This window comes from Neodiprion lecontei, chromosome 2, assembly GCF_021901455.1.
Source record: "Neodiprion lecontei isolate iyNeoLeco1 chromosome 2, iyNeoLeco1.1, whole genome shotgun sequence".
In the NCBI taxonomy this organism is placed as follows: domain Eukaryota; kingdom Metazoa; phylum Arthropoda; class Insecta; order Hymenoptera; family Diprionidae; genus Neodiprion; species Neodiprion lecontei.
Window position 1 is genome coordinate 16,878,138 of NC_060261.1, and position 18,514 is coordinate 16,896,651.

At 36.8% G+C, this 18,514-nt stretch overlaps 2 protein-coding genes and 1 long non-coding RNA gene across 4 annotated transcripts in view; 2 read left to right on the forward strand and 1 right to left on the reverse strand.

The window, feature by feature from the left end:
- The window catches only part of LOC124292851, a 36,120-nt gene extending 34,177 nt beyond the window's left edge, over positions 1-1,943 (forward strand). Inside the window, exon 2 of the long non-coding RNA XR_006902790.1 lies at positions 1,579-1,943. This is a non-coding gene — a long non-coding RNA (uncharacterized LOC124292851). The remainder of the gene's footprint in view (positions 1-1,578) is intronic.
- LOC107221709 (flotillin-2) overlaps positions 1-18,514 on the forward strand; it is a 533,503-nt gene that overhangs the window by 154,376 nt on the left and 360,613 nt on the right. The window lies entirely within an intron of this gene.
- On the reverse strand, positions 1,798-11,552 carry LOC107219053 (glucose dehydrogenase [FAD, quinone]). Of its 2 annotated transcripts, XM_046731107.1 has the most exons (5): positions 11,383-11,552; positions 8,356-8,585; positions 7,827-8,285; positions 6,105-6,288; positions 1,798-5,100 (listed from the first exon to the last, which is right to left on the reverse strand). In XM_046731107.1, the coding sequence occupies exons 3-5, from the start codon at positions 8,241-8,243 to the stop codon at positions 3,824-3,826; spliced, it is 1,878 nt and encodes a 625-aa protein (XP_046587063.1). In that variant the 5' UTR covers positions 8,244-8,285; positions 8,356-8,585; positions 11,383-11,552; the 3' UTR covers positions 1,798-3,823. The 2 variants fall into 2 exon arrangements, with proteins under 2 accessions (XP_046587063.1, XP_015512609.1); XM_015657123.2 differs by having other exon boundaries at positions 7,827-8,585.

Here is an 18,514-nt window from a genome sequence, read left to right on the forward strand (position 1 = left end):
CGATAGATTCGAGAAAGTTCTAACGAACGGGGAAAGCGAAGCACTTGGAGCGGGAATTCGATGACGGATCGGGGCATTCGAAACGGACGAAAGAGCATTTCGACCCTAAGATGTATCGGATGTACAGTCCGGTCGAAAATGTGCTAAACGGAAGGATTTACGGAAGCTCAGAGTCCGCTATCGAATTAAATTCTGATAAGATTAATCAAAAAATTATCCTCGGATAAAAAAATTCAAATAATTCGATGATTGATAATCTGAGACGCGCCGCATTATTCGACACCTTTTGTCATAGCTGGATTTGTATAATTTATCCAATTTTCAAAAGTGTAGCTCATTTTGTTGCTAAATAAATTCTCCACAAATCGCTTTACATAAATTTTTAATCGGATGAATACAATTCGATATGAATACTCGCAGCATTACTTATTTTTATACAAATTTCCTCGTCATACTTATCACCTTATCAGCCTTATCCTTAATCTTCTTGCCCAATATGTCACAGTTTTGCGATAGCTGAACTTTCCTTCTTAATTCCATGTGTAAAGTTTTTTTTTTTTTACTGGACTGTACACCTCTCGAAGCCTTCAAATCTGACGGTGATTACGGAGCTGATGATCTCATCCAGTAGATTAATCATGATTCCGGACGATCGTGAAAGAATCTTTAAGACGAAGAAAAAAAAAAAAACTTCCGTGTTTATAGAAATTTTAAACTACGATCAACCGAAGAAACTTTGACGTGTGACGTAGACGTAACACTCGGGCCTTGCGGCGGGAAACGAACTTGAAATTACTTGTTGCCAACCCTTTTTTTTTACCCACCGAAAATATCAACGTTATACAATAATTCAGATTTAGTTTCATTCAACGTTCTAAATCGATGAAATTCTAGTCGTATAAGAACCGTGTTATCGGATTTTTATTTTTTACATTTCAACGCTCCGTGAATCAAATCGATAAGGGGAAACATGTACAGGAACCACGAAATGGTTCAAAAAGTGTAACCTAAGCCAATCAATTTATATCAAATATTAAAGAGAGAAAAAAAAAAAAAAAAAAAAAAAAAAACATCTCAAAAACTGCATATTACTCTCAACACACGACTAATGAAATACATAGTAGATTGCAAGTATGTTAGAATAATGAGATATCTCCGACGTTGATGAACGGTTGAAAATTATTTTTATCGCAGATCGCGGAGATCTTCTGATTATCTTGAGTAGACTAATAAACGTCGGCTAATGAAAGACCGAGGTCCCTTAACACCTGATTCGACCAGTACAGTTGAACTATTAGTTAGCATATATCGAAGGCCACCGTTTGTCATTAACGTGGCTGTTCTGGCTGAGTAAGTTCGACTTTCTCCATATCAACCGGCCGCCCCCAGCACCCAACGCAACACGTAGACTTGAGCTATTTCGATTACGCAACACACCTCGAGTGAAATTTACTTTCATTTACTACTCGGACAAGCGTCACTTCAGAAACTCGCGCGTCGTTACGTTTTTATTGCGACACGACGACTCCCGATTCCTGTTTATAAAATGTCATATAAAATAATCTTTCCGAATTCCAGACGCTTGGAAATCATCTATAATTATCTTACACGTCACGAGTTGGAGAAAGGAAGGAAAGAGAAAAGTGCCTGGGCTCTGTTTCAATGAAAATTATTTATTTATCCTTATCGTTATTTTGATTATCAGACTCATTACAACCCGTGTATATTTTTATATGTTTGTATACATATATTGTATTCGTACACACTTAACTCTTACATCTGCACATCATTTTTATATTTAACAATAACTGTCTAGTATTTACAATTGTATTGGTAGAAGAGAGGGTGATTTTTTTTTTTTTTTTCAATATAAAAAAAAAACTGTACGTAAAACCCGTATTTGAAATTCCCGCCAATTCGGACTTTGCTATGGGAATCTCACATCAGTTGTACAACAATCGTTAAAAACTATGCGATTCGGCATATCAACAGCTAAGGAATCAAGAATAATGATAATTATTCATTTAATGGTAATTAGGCATTTTCTTATCGCTATTTACTGTTCCTTGAGCTTAATCATCGAATATGCATTAAAATAAAAATAATTTTATATAATTTTATATAATATTATCAATTTTCTTAGTATTATGATAACACCTGAAACACGAGACAACAACCTAAACTTTTATATGCACCATTGGTTTACTGCATTCAGAGAAATATTTCTTTTTAGCAAATATAGCGAATGCGATGTTATTTATTTATTTATTTATTTATTTATTTATTTATTTATTTATTTATTTTTTTTTTTTTTTTACTTTCCAAGAATCAAGGTAATGTCATTTGATTCAATGAACGAAGTGATGAGAACACAACTTCACATTCTTTTTGTCATATTAAGTGAAACAACATTTCCTAGCACCATTAAGAAAACAATTCTTTGGCCACATTTCGCATCCCCAAAATAATTCCTATCGCTATTTATAAGTCCCACTGAGTTTGATCAGCCGGTGAAATCATTTTCTGCCGGCTGATCTGACAAAAAGTTCACTTTCATCTTAAACGTTTCATAGCTGAATCTTCACGGACTTTGAAAACGGTTTTTTCCTTCGAAACAAATTCGAAAACTCTGAACAAAAGTCTACATATTATCTCTGCCCCTTTCTACGATCTCGTTTTCGTTAAAAACATTGGTGAGTTGAAAATTGATAGTTTTGTTTGATGCGATAACGTAAAATTTTCACATTTCGTGTTCATCTAATTGAAATATTCTCTAGCTACAACGATTTTTCTCAAAATTAACAAAAAATAGAAAACAATAATGCCATATATTATAAATAAAAGCTTGAATATCGATATTCATTCTAAATCGTTAATTTAACATGGTTCAAAGTATAAAGACTTATTTGATTTTCACTCTGCAACATTTTATTCTGATCAGAAAACTATTTTTCACAAATTCAATGGAAGAATTTCTTTTTTCTCTTCAAATAGGCAATTCGATATGCTCATATTTGTTAATCATGTTCGTCATGAATTGATCACGATGTCAACCTTGGGAAAAAAAAATTTCCTCGTAGAATTCTGTACCTATAATAGTCTACTGTATAAAATAAATCGCAGCAGAGTGAAAGAAACTGTTATACAAGTCAACGTATCGATATCCGTTAAAAAACTATCACAAGTGTAACGTACGACAAACAATATGTCAGTAGTGAAAATAATCAACGGATAGTCGAATAATTTCACTTGAAGACGAGAAATTTATGATTCACTCGCAAGGTTAACCTTTGCAATTAACGGTACATCTGACCTCGTGATTGCAAGACTCCAAAAGACTTCGTGAAGCCAATCAATTTCAAATTACATCAAATGACTTCAAGTAACTTCACTGATTTCGAGTGACTTCGTTGAGTTTAAGTACCCTCAAGTAACGCGTGTGCCGGACTTTGGGAATCGTTAACCCCTGGGATTTATTCGACTAAAATTTGACAAGTTTCCTCGGCAAAGTACGTTTCACAGCGCTATGGAGCAGAATTTGTTTTAGTGTTATACGCATTCAATTTGTTCAAACGCAGTAATCGTAATTTCGCAATTTTCAAATTGCCTGAAATTCTGTACAAAATAGTAACAAAGTGTAAAAACACTCATAGTTCGAAATCGACTGAACTCCATAAAATTCATTCTAGAATAGAAAAAGTGATTCCGCACCAATATTTCGTTACATTAACGATACCAAATTCGACTTTACGACTATCTCGTGACGAAACGGACGAACAGAGTCGATTTCGTCCAACCGAGCTTCCCTAAAGACCGTGAGTGATCAGACTTTGGACAGCCATTGTTGTTTGATGAGGTCAGCGCCCTTCTCGGCGATCATGATGACTGGGGCGTTGATGTTACCATTCGTGATGGTAGGCATGATGGACGCGTCAATGACTCTCAAACCCGGAACGCCGTAGACCCTCAGTTCGGGGTCGACGACAGCCATGGGATCGTCGGGCGTTCCCATTTTCGCAGTGCAGCTCATGTGGTAAATAGTCATGGTGTACTGCCTGATGGCGCAGTTCCAATAATCGTCCGTGAACAGCGGGATGTGCTTGCAGTTGGGCACTGGCTTGCTATGAAACCTGGCTCCAAACCTGCGCATGGTCGCTGTTTCCCCGAAGGCAACGGCGGCCTTGACACCCTCCCGAAGAACGTCGACGTCGTCCGGATGCGTCAGGTAGTTGTGAACCATGATCGGATAGTCGAGAGGGTTGGCCGACTTGAGCTTTACGAATCCGCGCGACTTGGGTCTCAGCATCATTGGGAACACCCCGAAGACATCCTTGTTGTTGATCCGGCCGAAGACCTCGTTGTAAAACTCATTTGTCAGTCCGTGCGCATTCTTCACGTGCGTTCCACCGTCCGAGTTAGTCGAGGAGGATGTCAGCATGAACTCCATGTCGGGCCAGTCGTCGCTCGCGTTCGCGTACTTCGTCGATATGAAAGCCACCGCTTCCAGTCCTACGCTCGATGTCAGAGGTCCGTCCTCGGTTATCGCGTACCTCAGTGCTGAGTTGATGTTCACCAGCCGGCTCATGACCAGGCTGATCTCGTGATCGATCAGGAAAGCCAAGCCTCCAACCGCGATGTGATCCTGCAGATTTTGTCCGACGCCAGGCGCGTCGTGAACGACCTTGATCCCGACCTCCTCCAGGTGCTTACTGGGCCCGATTCCGGAGAGCATCATCAGCTGTGGTGAGTTTATAGCTCCGGCCGAGAGGATCACCTCCTTCTGGGCGAAGATGACCTGCCGCTTACCCTCTCTGATGAACTCCACTCCGTAGGCTCGCTTCGTTTCGGGATCCGTCAGCACTTTGGTGGCGTGGGACCAGAGCGCTATGTCCAGGTTCTTACGACTCCTTATCGGACGGATGAACGCCTTCGCCGCGCTGCATCGCGTTCCTCTCCTCATCGTGTATTGGTAGAACGCGAAACCCGTTTGTTGGGCTCCGTTCACGTCCACTATGTCATAGCCCATTTCTTCACCTGCCTGCAGGAAGGCCACTCCCAGCGGAGTGTTGAAGGGCGCGTCTTGGACCGTCAAGTAACCACCTAGAAATTAACGATAAGATGGATTCAAAGGGTTTACAGATAATTGGATAAATATAACGCCAGAATTCACTCAAGCTAAACATCTGCTGGTTTAGTTTTTATGAGATCAAGGTGATGTTGAAGTATTGTTAGTTTTGAGAAGCTTGTTTGCAAGTTAATCCGATTCGGTAATCATTGCGCCACACTCTAAGAAGCTCTTTCTTCGTAAGAATAGCAGCAGTGTTTCAAAAGTTTCACGAGTTCAATACACGTTCCTTACATCGAATACATCAAAATTTTTACAGTGATATCTGCATGATTTAATTTTATCAAGAATTTTATAAGCATTTTTTAGTAAGTGATTATCTTACATCGACCGATTTATTGTATTGATTTTCTCGACTCTGTAGTCGGTGACAACTTCCGGCGTGCTTGGATTTATTCTTATTTCGAACTAACCGGAGTCATCGTAGAGTGAAATTAGTTGTGTAAATTTTTGTTTATAATTTCAGCATTCTCTATTTTGCACATTCCAAGAGATACTCGCAGCTTAGGAATATAGTAAGTTTATTAATACTCGATGTACCATTATCTCGCAATAAAAATAATTACCTTACCAAATAGATTCACACTTTAATACGAGCTTACATATTGAATAATTTACTTTGCGCAAGCGAAAATTTATATCTATCAAAAACAATGTTGCTTATAATTAGCCAATTTCTTATCGGTTCGTATTTGAATAGATCTACTGGTTACAATTGAATTCTTGATTACATCAGTGTAGGTTTTGTAGGATAGAAATTTTTTAAAATAGTCAGGTAGTAATAAACTCGCGAGTGATAAATGATCAATCGTAGATCCGTGATCGACGATCAGTAATTACTGTCAACTTCTTCAGGACCGCAAGACCAGCTGCTCGTTTCGTAAGATCTAAATACTATCGACACTCCGACGTGCGGTTCGCACATCAATGTCCAGTCGAGTTAATGTAGGAATAAAAAATTGTAATGTGAAAAAAATACCTGTACTATGATACTTGGTGTTGCGTGCCAAGTAGGGATTCCTCTGATCCTCGGATTTCTTGAAATACGGCAAAACGTCGTCCCATCCCCATCCATAATTTCCAAAACTTTCCCATTGGTCAAAGTCTCGCCGATTACCCCTGATGTACAGCATCGTGTTCAGCACACTCGAACCCCCGAGGACCTATTTCATAAACAGCAACGAGTTAATCTAAAACTTCGCCCCTCAGGCCTGATGTTCGTTTAGTAATAATATGATGTGTTTATAAATAACCATGTAATGACTTTTTTCTGATTTCGAATTTTGGTGGAAAACACTTTCCAAATGTAAATGTATTCATGTACAAAATTGTACATATTTATAATCATGATGACATGAAAAATTATTTCTCAATTTCTTCTTTCTTTAATCGCCAGCTCAGTATTTCCGTCTACGTGACCGCTGGCTGCAGCAGATTTGTTTGTGAAATTTTTCAATTCGTAATTGATCAACGTGAAGAAATTTGAGTTTGGCTAAATGACAAACAAGAGAGTTCGATCGCTAATGACTTGTGAAGAAATCGTTTTTGTGTTTGCGATTTTTTTCTTACTCTCCTCCTTTGCATCGCAGGCAAAGCAAGAGAACAATGAATATGTTTCTGATCCGATTCTAACGTTTTTGGGTTCATTTTACTCGCTGACCGAATCATCACAGATTGTCTGAAAATATTCGAAAAATTATCTGCAAATGTTATTGTCACAAACGTCTGTTGTACCGTTCCTAGAAAAATATATTTACATTCGATCTAGATTTATAACTATTTGTACAATTTTTCTCAAACAATCTCTGAAAATCTCTATGTTGAAAAAAATAAGTCCAAAATATTAAAACTACATGACAAATGTCAGAGTTTGAGTATTCTATAACTATAAAACTTCTTCTAACATTGTTGAAAACTTTACTTGTATCGTTCAAATTCACTCAGAATCATTTATATTTTATGGTAAAGATATTGCTTCATTCGTGTTTATCATTGATGCAATTAACATTACAGAAGATTTTGTAAACAAGATTTTCATTCTACCTAACTTTTGATTATGACGAATCGATCAATTCAACCTTTATATACTTATTGTTGAGAGAACGATATACGCTGCATGCAATGCTTTTGTAATTGTAGTTTTTATCATTTTCATGGTCAGGATGACATTTTCATGGGTTATTCAAACCTTGAACGAAGGTTGAGGACAATTATTGTCACACTTGTGTATCGCCGTCATTTTTTGCCACCTCGTTTCAATTTCAAAATGTGAAAAAATATGAGGCTAAAGTTAGTTACGTCGATGTAATAATGCAATTTTAAGAAAAAAGAAATTCCACTTATCGACGACGGCATCCGAGGCATTTTGGTAAAATAATTTCTTCTCAATTTGTTAATCTGACTCCGTTATCGACGTACGAGAACACAATTCTATGTAGAATTTGCCGCTCTGTACGATGGTCAAATCATTTTTCATCTATCGATAGCAGTTTTTGAAGAAAACGCAAAAAACGTCAAATTTCACTGTTTTCTCGAAACGCCGGCTATGCAACCCAAAAATGAGTTCAGATTCCAGTTCCTGAGGGTTTAAAACCCCTTCGCCCAAAAATGCAGCCATCTCCAAAAAGATTTTTACTCCATACCTAATTCGACTGGACTACGACCTTACTTTCCGCACTGTCAACTGGAATTCAATTCTCACCTTTCCCCTCGTCCAGCAGCATCGTTTGTCGACCATGGCCTGGCAGGCCGAGTCCTGAGGCTGGGTCCTGTACTTCCAGTCGTATTTGCTCTTATGAAGGTACAAGGAAAGGATCGGGACGTCGGTGATTTCGGTCTCGTATCCTCCGGCTTCGAGAAGCAAGACATTCCACTCTGGGACTTCCGTTAAACGGTTCGCAAGGACACTTCCGGCCGATCCACCCCCCACGATTATAAAGTCGTACTCCTTGCGCAGAACTCGCGCAACTCGCGGCTGATTTTCGGGATCCATCAAATCGTAGTTGTAATAAGCTAGTGCCACTATCAGCGTTGGAATGAACGCCACTTTTCCCACCCCCAAAAGCAGCGTCGCCGCCTTTATGGCCCCAGTTATAACGGCCAGCAGACCCGCCGCCATTTTTTACTTCTACTTTCAGTACTTTATCCCGAATTTATAACCCTAAAATGTTGAAAGTTACAATTCTGCACAAGATCCAAGAACTTTGGTACAGTCATTTACTATACTTCACTTTCACTTTCATTATATTGTGGTTCATTTTATATCATTTTTTCACTTCCGGTTAAGCGAGTCACTTCTTCGAATCGATTTTATCCGTTGCTCGTAGTATTTTTATACATGTTCATCCCGTCGAGTAGTTTTTCACCTATTTTCATTTCTTGGCTTGATTTCACTTCTTGTCAACGGTGTGAATTTTACTCACGTGGGAACTATTTCCCCATCGCGTATCCTGTAGTTAACCTGTAATTATACCCAGTGAAATTTTCACTTCATCAGTGAAATTTGAACCGTTATACTAACTGATAACACGTCATAATAAGCAAACGGCGAACTGTCGCAATACTAACACTCGACTTTTTCAAATTTGACATCGCGACAATGTTCGTTTCGTAATTCTGTACCTCGTAATATGAGGTGAACATTCAACGATGATATATATATATATATACCTATGCGTGTGTGTTACTATTGACGCCAATCGAAGTACGAGTAGATCATTTAGATTTATTATATATGATTATTTAGTGCCAGAAATTGATGTGCTGAATTGTGCTGATTTCACAGCTCAGTTATTGGTGCATACATTATCGGTTTGACGTTGTAAATAAATTGCGAAACTGTCAGCGGTCCAGTAAAAAAATGTTTAAATACATCGAGAGTCGTTTGTTTGTCGCGTAAAATAGTGAAAAGAGAAAAAAAAAAAAAAAACTACTTATGTAATAAGTTTAAACTGAATCTTACAATCAAAATATGGACAGCTGTCAGATTCAGAAAAAAACACATTAAAAAATTTTATAACATATGCTGGAAAAGGGTCTTTCGTTTTTGAAATTGCTGATTGACAATCTAACCTCAAGATTACAAAAAAATGATATCGACGGAAGTTTGTTAATTATATAACCGGTTCATATCGGAGCTTTTTTGGACTCTTGATTTATGCTAATATGATTTATTAAGAGTGGGAAATGAAAGAAACTTGAAGTGACTAAGCACCAATCAATCGAAAAAACTTTCGCTTTCTTTACTTTCTACTTCAAGGTGTGAATTAAAAAAGCCATAATCGATTTTCATGGGAATAATAATCGATCGAGTCGCGAGTTGATTGGTTCGCGATTTCACGTAACTTTATATGGGCATCAACTTATCAAATTTTGAAATGGTTCTCGCAAAAACCTAAAAAAATTCGTAACCAGGTCACTTTACACAGCCCCAGAAATATTATTTAAGAATATTCTCAACCGATTCGAATTACTTTCAATATTTTTCCTCTCTCTCTCTCTCTCCCTAATTCAACAAATTAAATGTAATCAATCGACTATCGCACACAAATTTGATCCATATTTTTATTCTTCTTTTTGTTTTTTTCTAGTAAGTTATATCCGCGTATTGAATTTAATTTGCGCAAACTGAATAAAATAGCACTCGGTTATAATTTTTTATTAAATAACCGCATGTTGATTCGCCTTGGATTTTTTTTTTTTTTTTTGATTCTGTGGTCAGGCGGATATTACACATGTAATTATAGTAATGTTATTATTATGCAATTGTAACAACGTGTAAGAGTTGAGTGAAGAGGCTAGGAATAATATCGTGGTCGACGAGCCGGGAATGAGAATGGGATTTTTACGCAACGTGCCATTTTACCTCCGACTGGCAAAATTTCTCCAAAATCGTTTCTTAAGTATCAAAAGTTTTGAGGCTGTGGTGAAATTCATTAAGACAATGCAAAAACAAGACCCAAATAAAAAAATTCCAATCCCACAGGCTTAAAGTACAAAAGTACCGATTGTTATTTGAGAGCAAAAATTTATTTAACCTCAAAAACGTATCGTTCCTCCAGTTTCCATAAATTATGGATGATTTTTTTCGGTATCAATTATTTCCATGGATTATAACTTTGTCGCAAAAAGTTTTTCCGTCGAATAATTATCATCTCTCATAATTGGTGAACTTACACTTTACTATATTGTTGAAAATTGAACTTGTCTCTGTGAGAGATTTTAGAAAAATACAATTTGTCTATGAATTCATTGCGGATGAAATTTTAAGCCCGCTATTCGATATTCTTCAGTTTGATAAACTTCTTCGCCGGACTGTACACGAGTCTGATGAATATCTTTAACGCTATCTCGTCAAGTTGGCAATAGAGCTTATCCTCCTTGTTCTCTCCATAATAATGAAAGTTGGTTAAAATTAATATAGTCCGGACAAGCGTAAATTATATTAAAAACCTTTCTACCCGGAGAGCATTACCGGCTTATATTTGCTTCCAGTTTTATAGTGTAAAATTCTGATCTCGTTATTCTTCGTTACAAAGCTGTCCTTGCAGCCTATCTCAGATTACAGTCAATAATTTATTTTCCACTCTAATTTCTTATACATACGATACGTTATAATCAATTGCATGTGCGACTGGAGTAACGTATTATATAGGTAATATATGCATGATAATAACGCTTCATAAAAACAACAGCCACAAACGGTTAGGAAAAACTACTCCGGTGAGAGGGAAAATTGTAATTGGTCAATTACGTATCACATTATTTCTTATTTTCTGTTTGTTGATTTCAAAAATCGGATATTTATCACCTGTACAAAATGGCAACGTTCTAAAAATAATCATCTTCCGATCCATTTATTCGTACAACGTTTTGGAACTGAGTTTTTCAATGAAAAATGCATTGCTTCGTTGTGAATCACTACGATTAATAATTATTACAGTTTCAGTCCCCACGATTATAAATCCCGTTGAGCAAATCAAAAACAAAGTACAATTTTGACAATTGAATCAATCGAATTGATTATTCCGATTATACGCTATCAAACATTACACATCGATATTACACCAATTACACATTTGACCATTCGCACTACATCTGATGATCTACATAGAATCTGCTATAGTAACAAAAAAAAAAAAAAAAATCACACCCCTAATGTTAAAAAAATCGTAATAATCGAGTGAAACTTGATCCAAACGTCGCCGACAACAACTCTACGAGATTAGGTATTAAAAAATAATTCATTCGCAGCTCACCGAATTGCAAATTTCGTCAGAGAGATTGCGGTTTGAATTTGTACGTCACTACGGAATCAAAGGCTTCGACGTAAAACCTGTCACGGCAGCATCTCTCCAAGAACACGTGGAGGCCTTTCGAGACAATGCCGTACGTACCGAGTCGGAGAAAGGTAGAGACTGAAGTGTTGGTCGCGCCTCCTACGAGGAGACCACGTTGATGCCCACCACTGGGAACCCGATGCTTATGTCACGTCAAGAATTCGTCTTTCCTTGCCTCGAGCATCTCACCGCGAGTCTGCATGTCGATCTGCACGCACTCCACTGGCAATTTCGGCTTGCGGAAATCTGCGTGAATCACGATTTTTGTTTCAACAGAAGTTTCACTCTTACACCTTTTTTTTTTTTTTGAGGTTCGATTCGTTGGACACAATGTAAACTAAAGGTGCACGAAAAATCTAAACTACTGTGTTTTTTTTTAAGAATTTGCATCATTGACAAGTATGTTCTGATGATTCCTGTACTGTGAAGTTGCGGAACAATTATTTTTTATGAGGTTGAAGTTGGATTAACGTTTCTTTAACGATGTATGAGAAGAACAAATCGTTACTTGGATTCTTGGGATTTTCTGGAATTCAGGTAGTAAATAACGCAGTGGCATTTTTTGAGGGAAGTGACACAAATGTGTGAGACTAGGTTAACGTAAGTCAAGGTTACAACTTGGAATTAGTCTTACAGTCCTTTTGTCACTTCTGTTCAAAAATGCAGGTCGTCAAAAATGTGTGTAACCTGTTCGAACAATTGTAATCTCGTTGATTATGGACTTTATATTAACTTGCTAACACAGAGTGATTCGTCCTTGCACTTCAAACCATAAGTTTGTAAATCAACGCATATGATCTCTGTACGTAACCTTCTTTTTGAAATGTCACGTTTAACCATATAAAATCGGAGTATCCTTATAGCAATTAATTCTAAACGTAACAAAGGAACATTTATGCCGACTAACTGATGGATCCTTAAGAAAAAAAACAGCCAAGACGAATGTCCAGTAAAACATTATATCCGCCTGTAGCCTGAAGATAGTCAGTAGAGACCGGCCAAAACCTCGACAATATTAATAAAAGTCATGGTCGACCAACAATCGATGAATTTTTTTTCTCAATCACCAAACCTGGTCACGAATATCAAACTTTAAAGAGAACATGTCTGTATCTTGAAAAGTTTACTCCTTCAAAGTTGTTCTAAAATTGTATGAAAACTATTTTTCCCACGATGCTTCGTGACGTTAACGTTACTAACTTCACCCTTCTTGATGCTTCTCAAAATCGGATCGGTGAATCTAATTCAACTGTCAATACTCCTTCCAAATGATTTTTCAATTCACGGTTGTGAGTGACACACACGTAGGCTGCAAAAAGTAGTGCCAATTTTGTGTTGTGACACATCTGTGGAAATTTAAATTAAAATAAGAAAGAAAAAAATGTTCTTAGTGGATCTATTTGACTTTTGCTGGTAAACCATGGTTTCTAAAGCCTCTGAATCCGAATTCGGAATCAGATTTGCTAAATTCAAAACGGCGGATCCAATATGGTGGATGCAAATTCGAAAAATAATTCGATTCCGACGAAAGTGAATATCGTACGGTTTTTTAAGTCGCTAAATTTGAATCTGAAGTTAGATTTCCGATATTCAGTATGGCTGATGTAATGTGTTGGAAAAAAATTCAAAAAGTATCTGGCTGAATTTTAACAAAAATAAGTGTATCTTCAAATGCTTGATCGCGAATTTAGAATTTGAACCATGAGTTTACAATACTTTCGTCGAAGTCGAACTATGTTCGAATTTGCATCCGCCATATTAGATCTGCCATTTTGAATTTAGAAAATTTGATTTCAGTTTCAAACTCATCGACCTCAGCACCTTCAACATCGAGATCATAGGATAAATCTATTAACTTTTTTTTTTTCACTTGTACAAAATGGAACAAAAATTTCCATTTCGCAAACAAACCGGAGGAGCCTGTTTCAAGTTTAATGACACTCGTTTTATTCTATCGATCGGTCGTCCTTAGAATAGTGATGGAAAAAACTGAAACTAAACTAACGAAATGGGATTATAAAAAAATTTGAAAATTTTTTTTTTTTTACCAAAATCGCTTAATTTTTTTTTGTTCAATTTTTTTTTATTTTGCACGATCAAAGCCATTTGAGTTCTTAAGGACGGAAAACTAAAATCAGATAACCATTAGGTTCAAAATTCTGTGAGAAACAGTTTGGTATTGTGAAGAACGGTAAATTGATCGTCTATGATATAACCTAACCTAATCTACATATAATGTATTGGATAACTTGAACTCGACTTTTAGTATACAATACTGAACAACATAACCTAACCTAACCTAACCTAACATGACCTGACCTGACCTGACCTAACCTAACCTAACCTAACCTACCCAAACTTAATCTATGTAGATGTAATAGTACCTAACCTAACCTGACCTGACCTGACCTAACCTAACCTAACCTAACCTACCCAAATTTAATCTAAGTAGATGTAATAGTACCTAACCTAACCTAACCTGACCTGACCTGACCTGACCTAACCTAACCTAACCTAACCTACCCAAACTTAATCTAAGTAGATGTAATAGTATCAAATACTTCAACTTGTGGTTTGATATGATCAAACAGTCGATTATACGTTGTTTGATCCGAACTTCTTACATTATCATTTTCAGTATCCCCCTGACAAATAATTCGACGAATGCCTGTAATGAGGGATTATGACGCATTCCTATGCGTTCGATATTACGAAACTGTTACGATCGGCCATTAGAGAGTAACAATCTCCAACTCATAGTCTGCAGTGTGAAGTGAATCGACTAACCGAAGTCAAAATATTACACTTGACGCAGGGTCGTATCTAACAATTCAGAGATGTTGGTAGAACCGTATCACCGATTGTCCAATCTTTGCATAAGAATGATTCTTGTGCCCACGTATGTAAACGAGTTTGATTTTCAAGAGCGGTGTTACGACTGGCGCTACTTGATGAGAATTTATAATGCGAAACGAAATGTTGTTGCTCATAATGGTGAAAGAGAAAGTCAAGAGAAGAGACTGGGATGCAATCTGGAATGCAAGTCATGCAACTTAAGCTATATTTTCTGTAGGTCATGTGCTGCCGGTGCTCCCTTATAGATTGTCAAAGGTGAAACGAACCTCAATCATCGAATAAAATTCGGCCTATACACCTAACGTATCTACTCATTTTTAGGAACGACGAGTCTTACCCGGTTTTCAATCGACTTGACCGAATTTACTAACCAGCGTTCGTGCTAATTAACTCTGTACAATATTTTTCTACTTTACTATATCATGAAATTTTTTTATATTATATGCTCCTGCTGCAAACTCTAGAAAGTGTGAAAGATATGATTTAAACGCATGAAATTAACACGCTAAAGGAATGCGGCGCGTTTTTGGGATTCGCAAAATCCCGCAACGCAAAATCAACCCGACCATGACCCGCTATTTTTAATTTCATTTTTCTCTTACAACATTGCAGGGTGTAAAAAAAAACACCATTTGCAAAGTTTGAGCTGCTCGAAAGAATGAAATTAAACTCAAACATTTTGGGGATGATAAAAGTTAACGACGGAGCCGGGATAGCAAATCTGGCATCCAGGGATTTACTTCACTAGACCACCTAGTGGCCCTGAATTCGTTGTCGTTAATTTTTCGTATCACCTTGTATCACAAATCTTTGTTTTGTGTGCTTTGAAATAATGAATTTTTTACCAATCACCCGATTATTAAAATCACTGTTACTCATAATCAATTTCTTATAAAAAAAAAAGAAAAAAAAAACCGTACAAATTATGAACCGAAATGAATATGGGCTTGTATTCACTTTTGGAGATTTCGGAATGCCCCATAAAAATTTTTTCAGCTGCTGAGGTGCTTGCAGATTTATTATGAAGTTCAAATTGTATAGTAACGTTGTTGTAACGATGCATATTTAGGAATGATCTGTTTTTTTCGCAACTTTAGGGTTGTCTGAAATCCAGTTGAACCGCAATGAAGCGCGGAATATACGCATATTTTGAAAACCTAATTCTTTCGAAGTCACTGTGAAATTTGTAAATGGTGTACTTTTCTCAAGATTTCATCAGGTTAGCGTCGCTAACTGCAACGTCGTAATTTATCTCCTCGCTATATCGTAATTGTCTCATCGAGAGTTGTACGAGCCCAGTAGAAGTGTAAAGATGAATTGCTACAATTCGCAGCTAAAATTTCTATAGAATATGCCTCTAAAGGTGGCATGCCAACTTGAACATAATCGATTAAAATCTATGTAGAGATTTCGTACTCTTTTGTTGCTAATTTTTTGCCAAAATCCCGAATTTGTTGCTCCAGCTGTTTCAGCGGAATCAATGGCGATGTTAGGTTGAAGAAAATTTGGCTTTGCCAGAAGTAGAAAATGAAAACGTAAATGAAATATATAGTTAATATTTTACAAAAAAATCTACCGCGATATTTTGTTGCTCACCTGCGAAGTATCCTTCATTTCGTATTTTTTATCACACTAGGGATGAATTTCGGCCAAATTCAGGTGAGCAATAAAATATAGCGGTTGAGTTTTACTGAGCAATGAATTCTAGACGTAGATACAGGTCGTGTAATTGCGTTAAATGAAGGATATTGAACGTAATTTCATGTTTTCAGTACACCAGAGGTACAGATTACCAAGCTGGATTTGATAGATTCAAATTTATTTTTACGTGAAATTCAAGCAACTAAATAGCAATTAATATACCCATTTTGTTTTCACTTCTTACTTGTGGCAATGTCAACTTTTTTCAACCTAGCATTACTTGGCATTGCGCCGAAACGGCTGGAGTAAAAAAATCGGGACTTTGGAAAGAAATTAGCAACAAGAAAGCACTAAACCTCTGTACAGATTTTAATCGATTGTTCTCAAGTAGTCATGCCAACAACTTTAAAGATCTATCTCAAAGCGCGTTGATTTAGAATGTATTTGTCAAATGCTTATTACCAGTGCAGAAGAAGAAAGCAGGTCAGTCTTGTCAGAAAATAAAAATAAAATAAGAGCGATGAAGTAAACGAACTTGTTTCACCTACATAGCTTAGAATTTATACTCAATCTTACTCAACTCTAATGTCTGCGTATCATGTCATTTTCCTGGAGAATTCAAATAGCGTCACGTTGTTCAACAAGGTACAAAATTGAATATTTCATTCACGGATAAACATACAACATGAAAAAATTATCGATCAGTTTCATCAATTTCCTCTCTCTGATATTTTGTGTTTATAATAATATGACTACACTAAAAATTCAGTGTTCCAAGTATTTTTCATACCTGTCAGATTAATCAACCTTCCAATTAGACGTAACTTGACAAGCTTCAGTTACACCTTTCGAATCTCTGTGTCTTCACAGTGTCTTTGTGAACTTTTTCAACGTGCATATTCAATCAGACATTCATATTTCAGTACCAAGTTATACAATGTGGATTGGATATAAAAATTTAATTTCCTAATTTTCCTTGACTGTGTTGAAATTCGCCATAAAAGTACACTTTCTAGTTTTATATATATACACATCAAGGCGTCGAAAGCATGATGAATATGTGCTTCTGATCTTATGCGGATAACCTGAGAAATTATACATATAGGGTTACTTTTTTCCCTTTCTAATGTAGCGATCATAATCATAAGGAGGTTACGATGATTTTCATACAGATTCAAGGAAGGAAAATACTCAAGCTGTAAATGATAGCCAAGACATCGTTTCTTCATTTCGAACTGCTTTAAAAATCTCTAAAATCCAGTAAATGTACTCGATTTCATTCCACGGTGGATTACTTCGCTTACACTCTGTGACGTCGATTTTTTCCTCGAATAGTCAAATCAATATTCTTATCTGTTGATCAAAATTGAGATTAGTGGAATCTTGATAACTTGACAATCAATGATACCAACAAAAATAAAAAAACGTATCTTTCAGCGGGATCGCCGACAGTAATCTTCCGAATAAACTAAATCTAGTTACCGATCAAATCCTGGGGAAAGGTCTGAATTTACTGAATGAATCGAAAGAATTCACTAGATTTTCTAAGATTTTAAATCGATTTGAAACGAAGAATCGATATCAGTGAAATCTCGAAAAAACGATACGTTCGACGATACAAACGTAATAAAGAACGGTTCCAACAGATTTCCATGTGACGAACTCGTGGATAAAATGACTGACCACAGCATGAAATCGAAGAAACCAACCAGATTTTCGACGATGACATCAAACCGACCAAAATGAAAAATTTTCTAACAAAGCTCCGGCTCATGACTTTGATGTAATTTGTTTTCCTGCATGTTTAACAACATTACCGCAACATCTTTTCCAATTATCAAGGATGTAACCGGTTACCAAACAGACTCTAATGATCCTGCTTGTCCACCTCCATTGCAACACATCTGAACTGTTTTGGCGTTTCACTTATACTGCTTTATAAGTCTCCTTTATACTGCTGGTAATCCAGCGCAATGCAAGGAGTACCTCAGCAATCATCGATAGTCGGAATAGAGTGGCGTCAACTTTACCCGACTCAACGCACTGGCAGACACATTAGAAGAGAATGGTCATCGGTGATCGCAATGAGCAAAAAACCATTTCGCAAGCCTGCAAACCGAGACGTTGCTAGTGGTAATTATCGCGAAATCGGTGAAGCAACAAATCCAAAGGGAGGCTTAAAAAATATCGATCAAATCTTGATGGAAGGTCTCGTTTCCTAATGGTTTCTTTATTGGATTGTCGATAATCTTTCAGGTATCGTCTCATCGTGTATGAGCGATACTTTGAGTTATGCTTATTTTCCGCTACCTACTTTTCCTTTCGATAGTTTTACTTGCTTGCCTCTATTCAACGATAAGGCTTAGAAATAAAATCCAAGAATAACACTTATAAGCCGTTGTAGGAATGAAATTCATTCACCAAATTTCACCCGAAAATTCTAGGAACGAAATCCAAATTTTTATCAGAGTTTTACTTTCCTCGAACCTTCTGATGCCAAAATTAATTCGTGAAACTTTTGCCGGACGCAATGACGGTGACTTTAAATGATGTC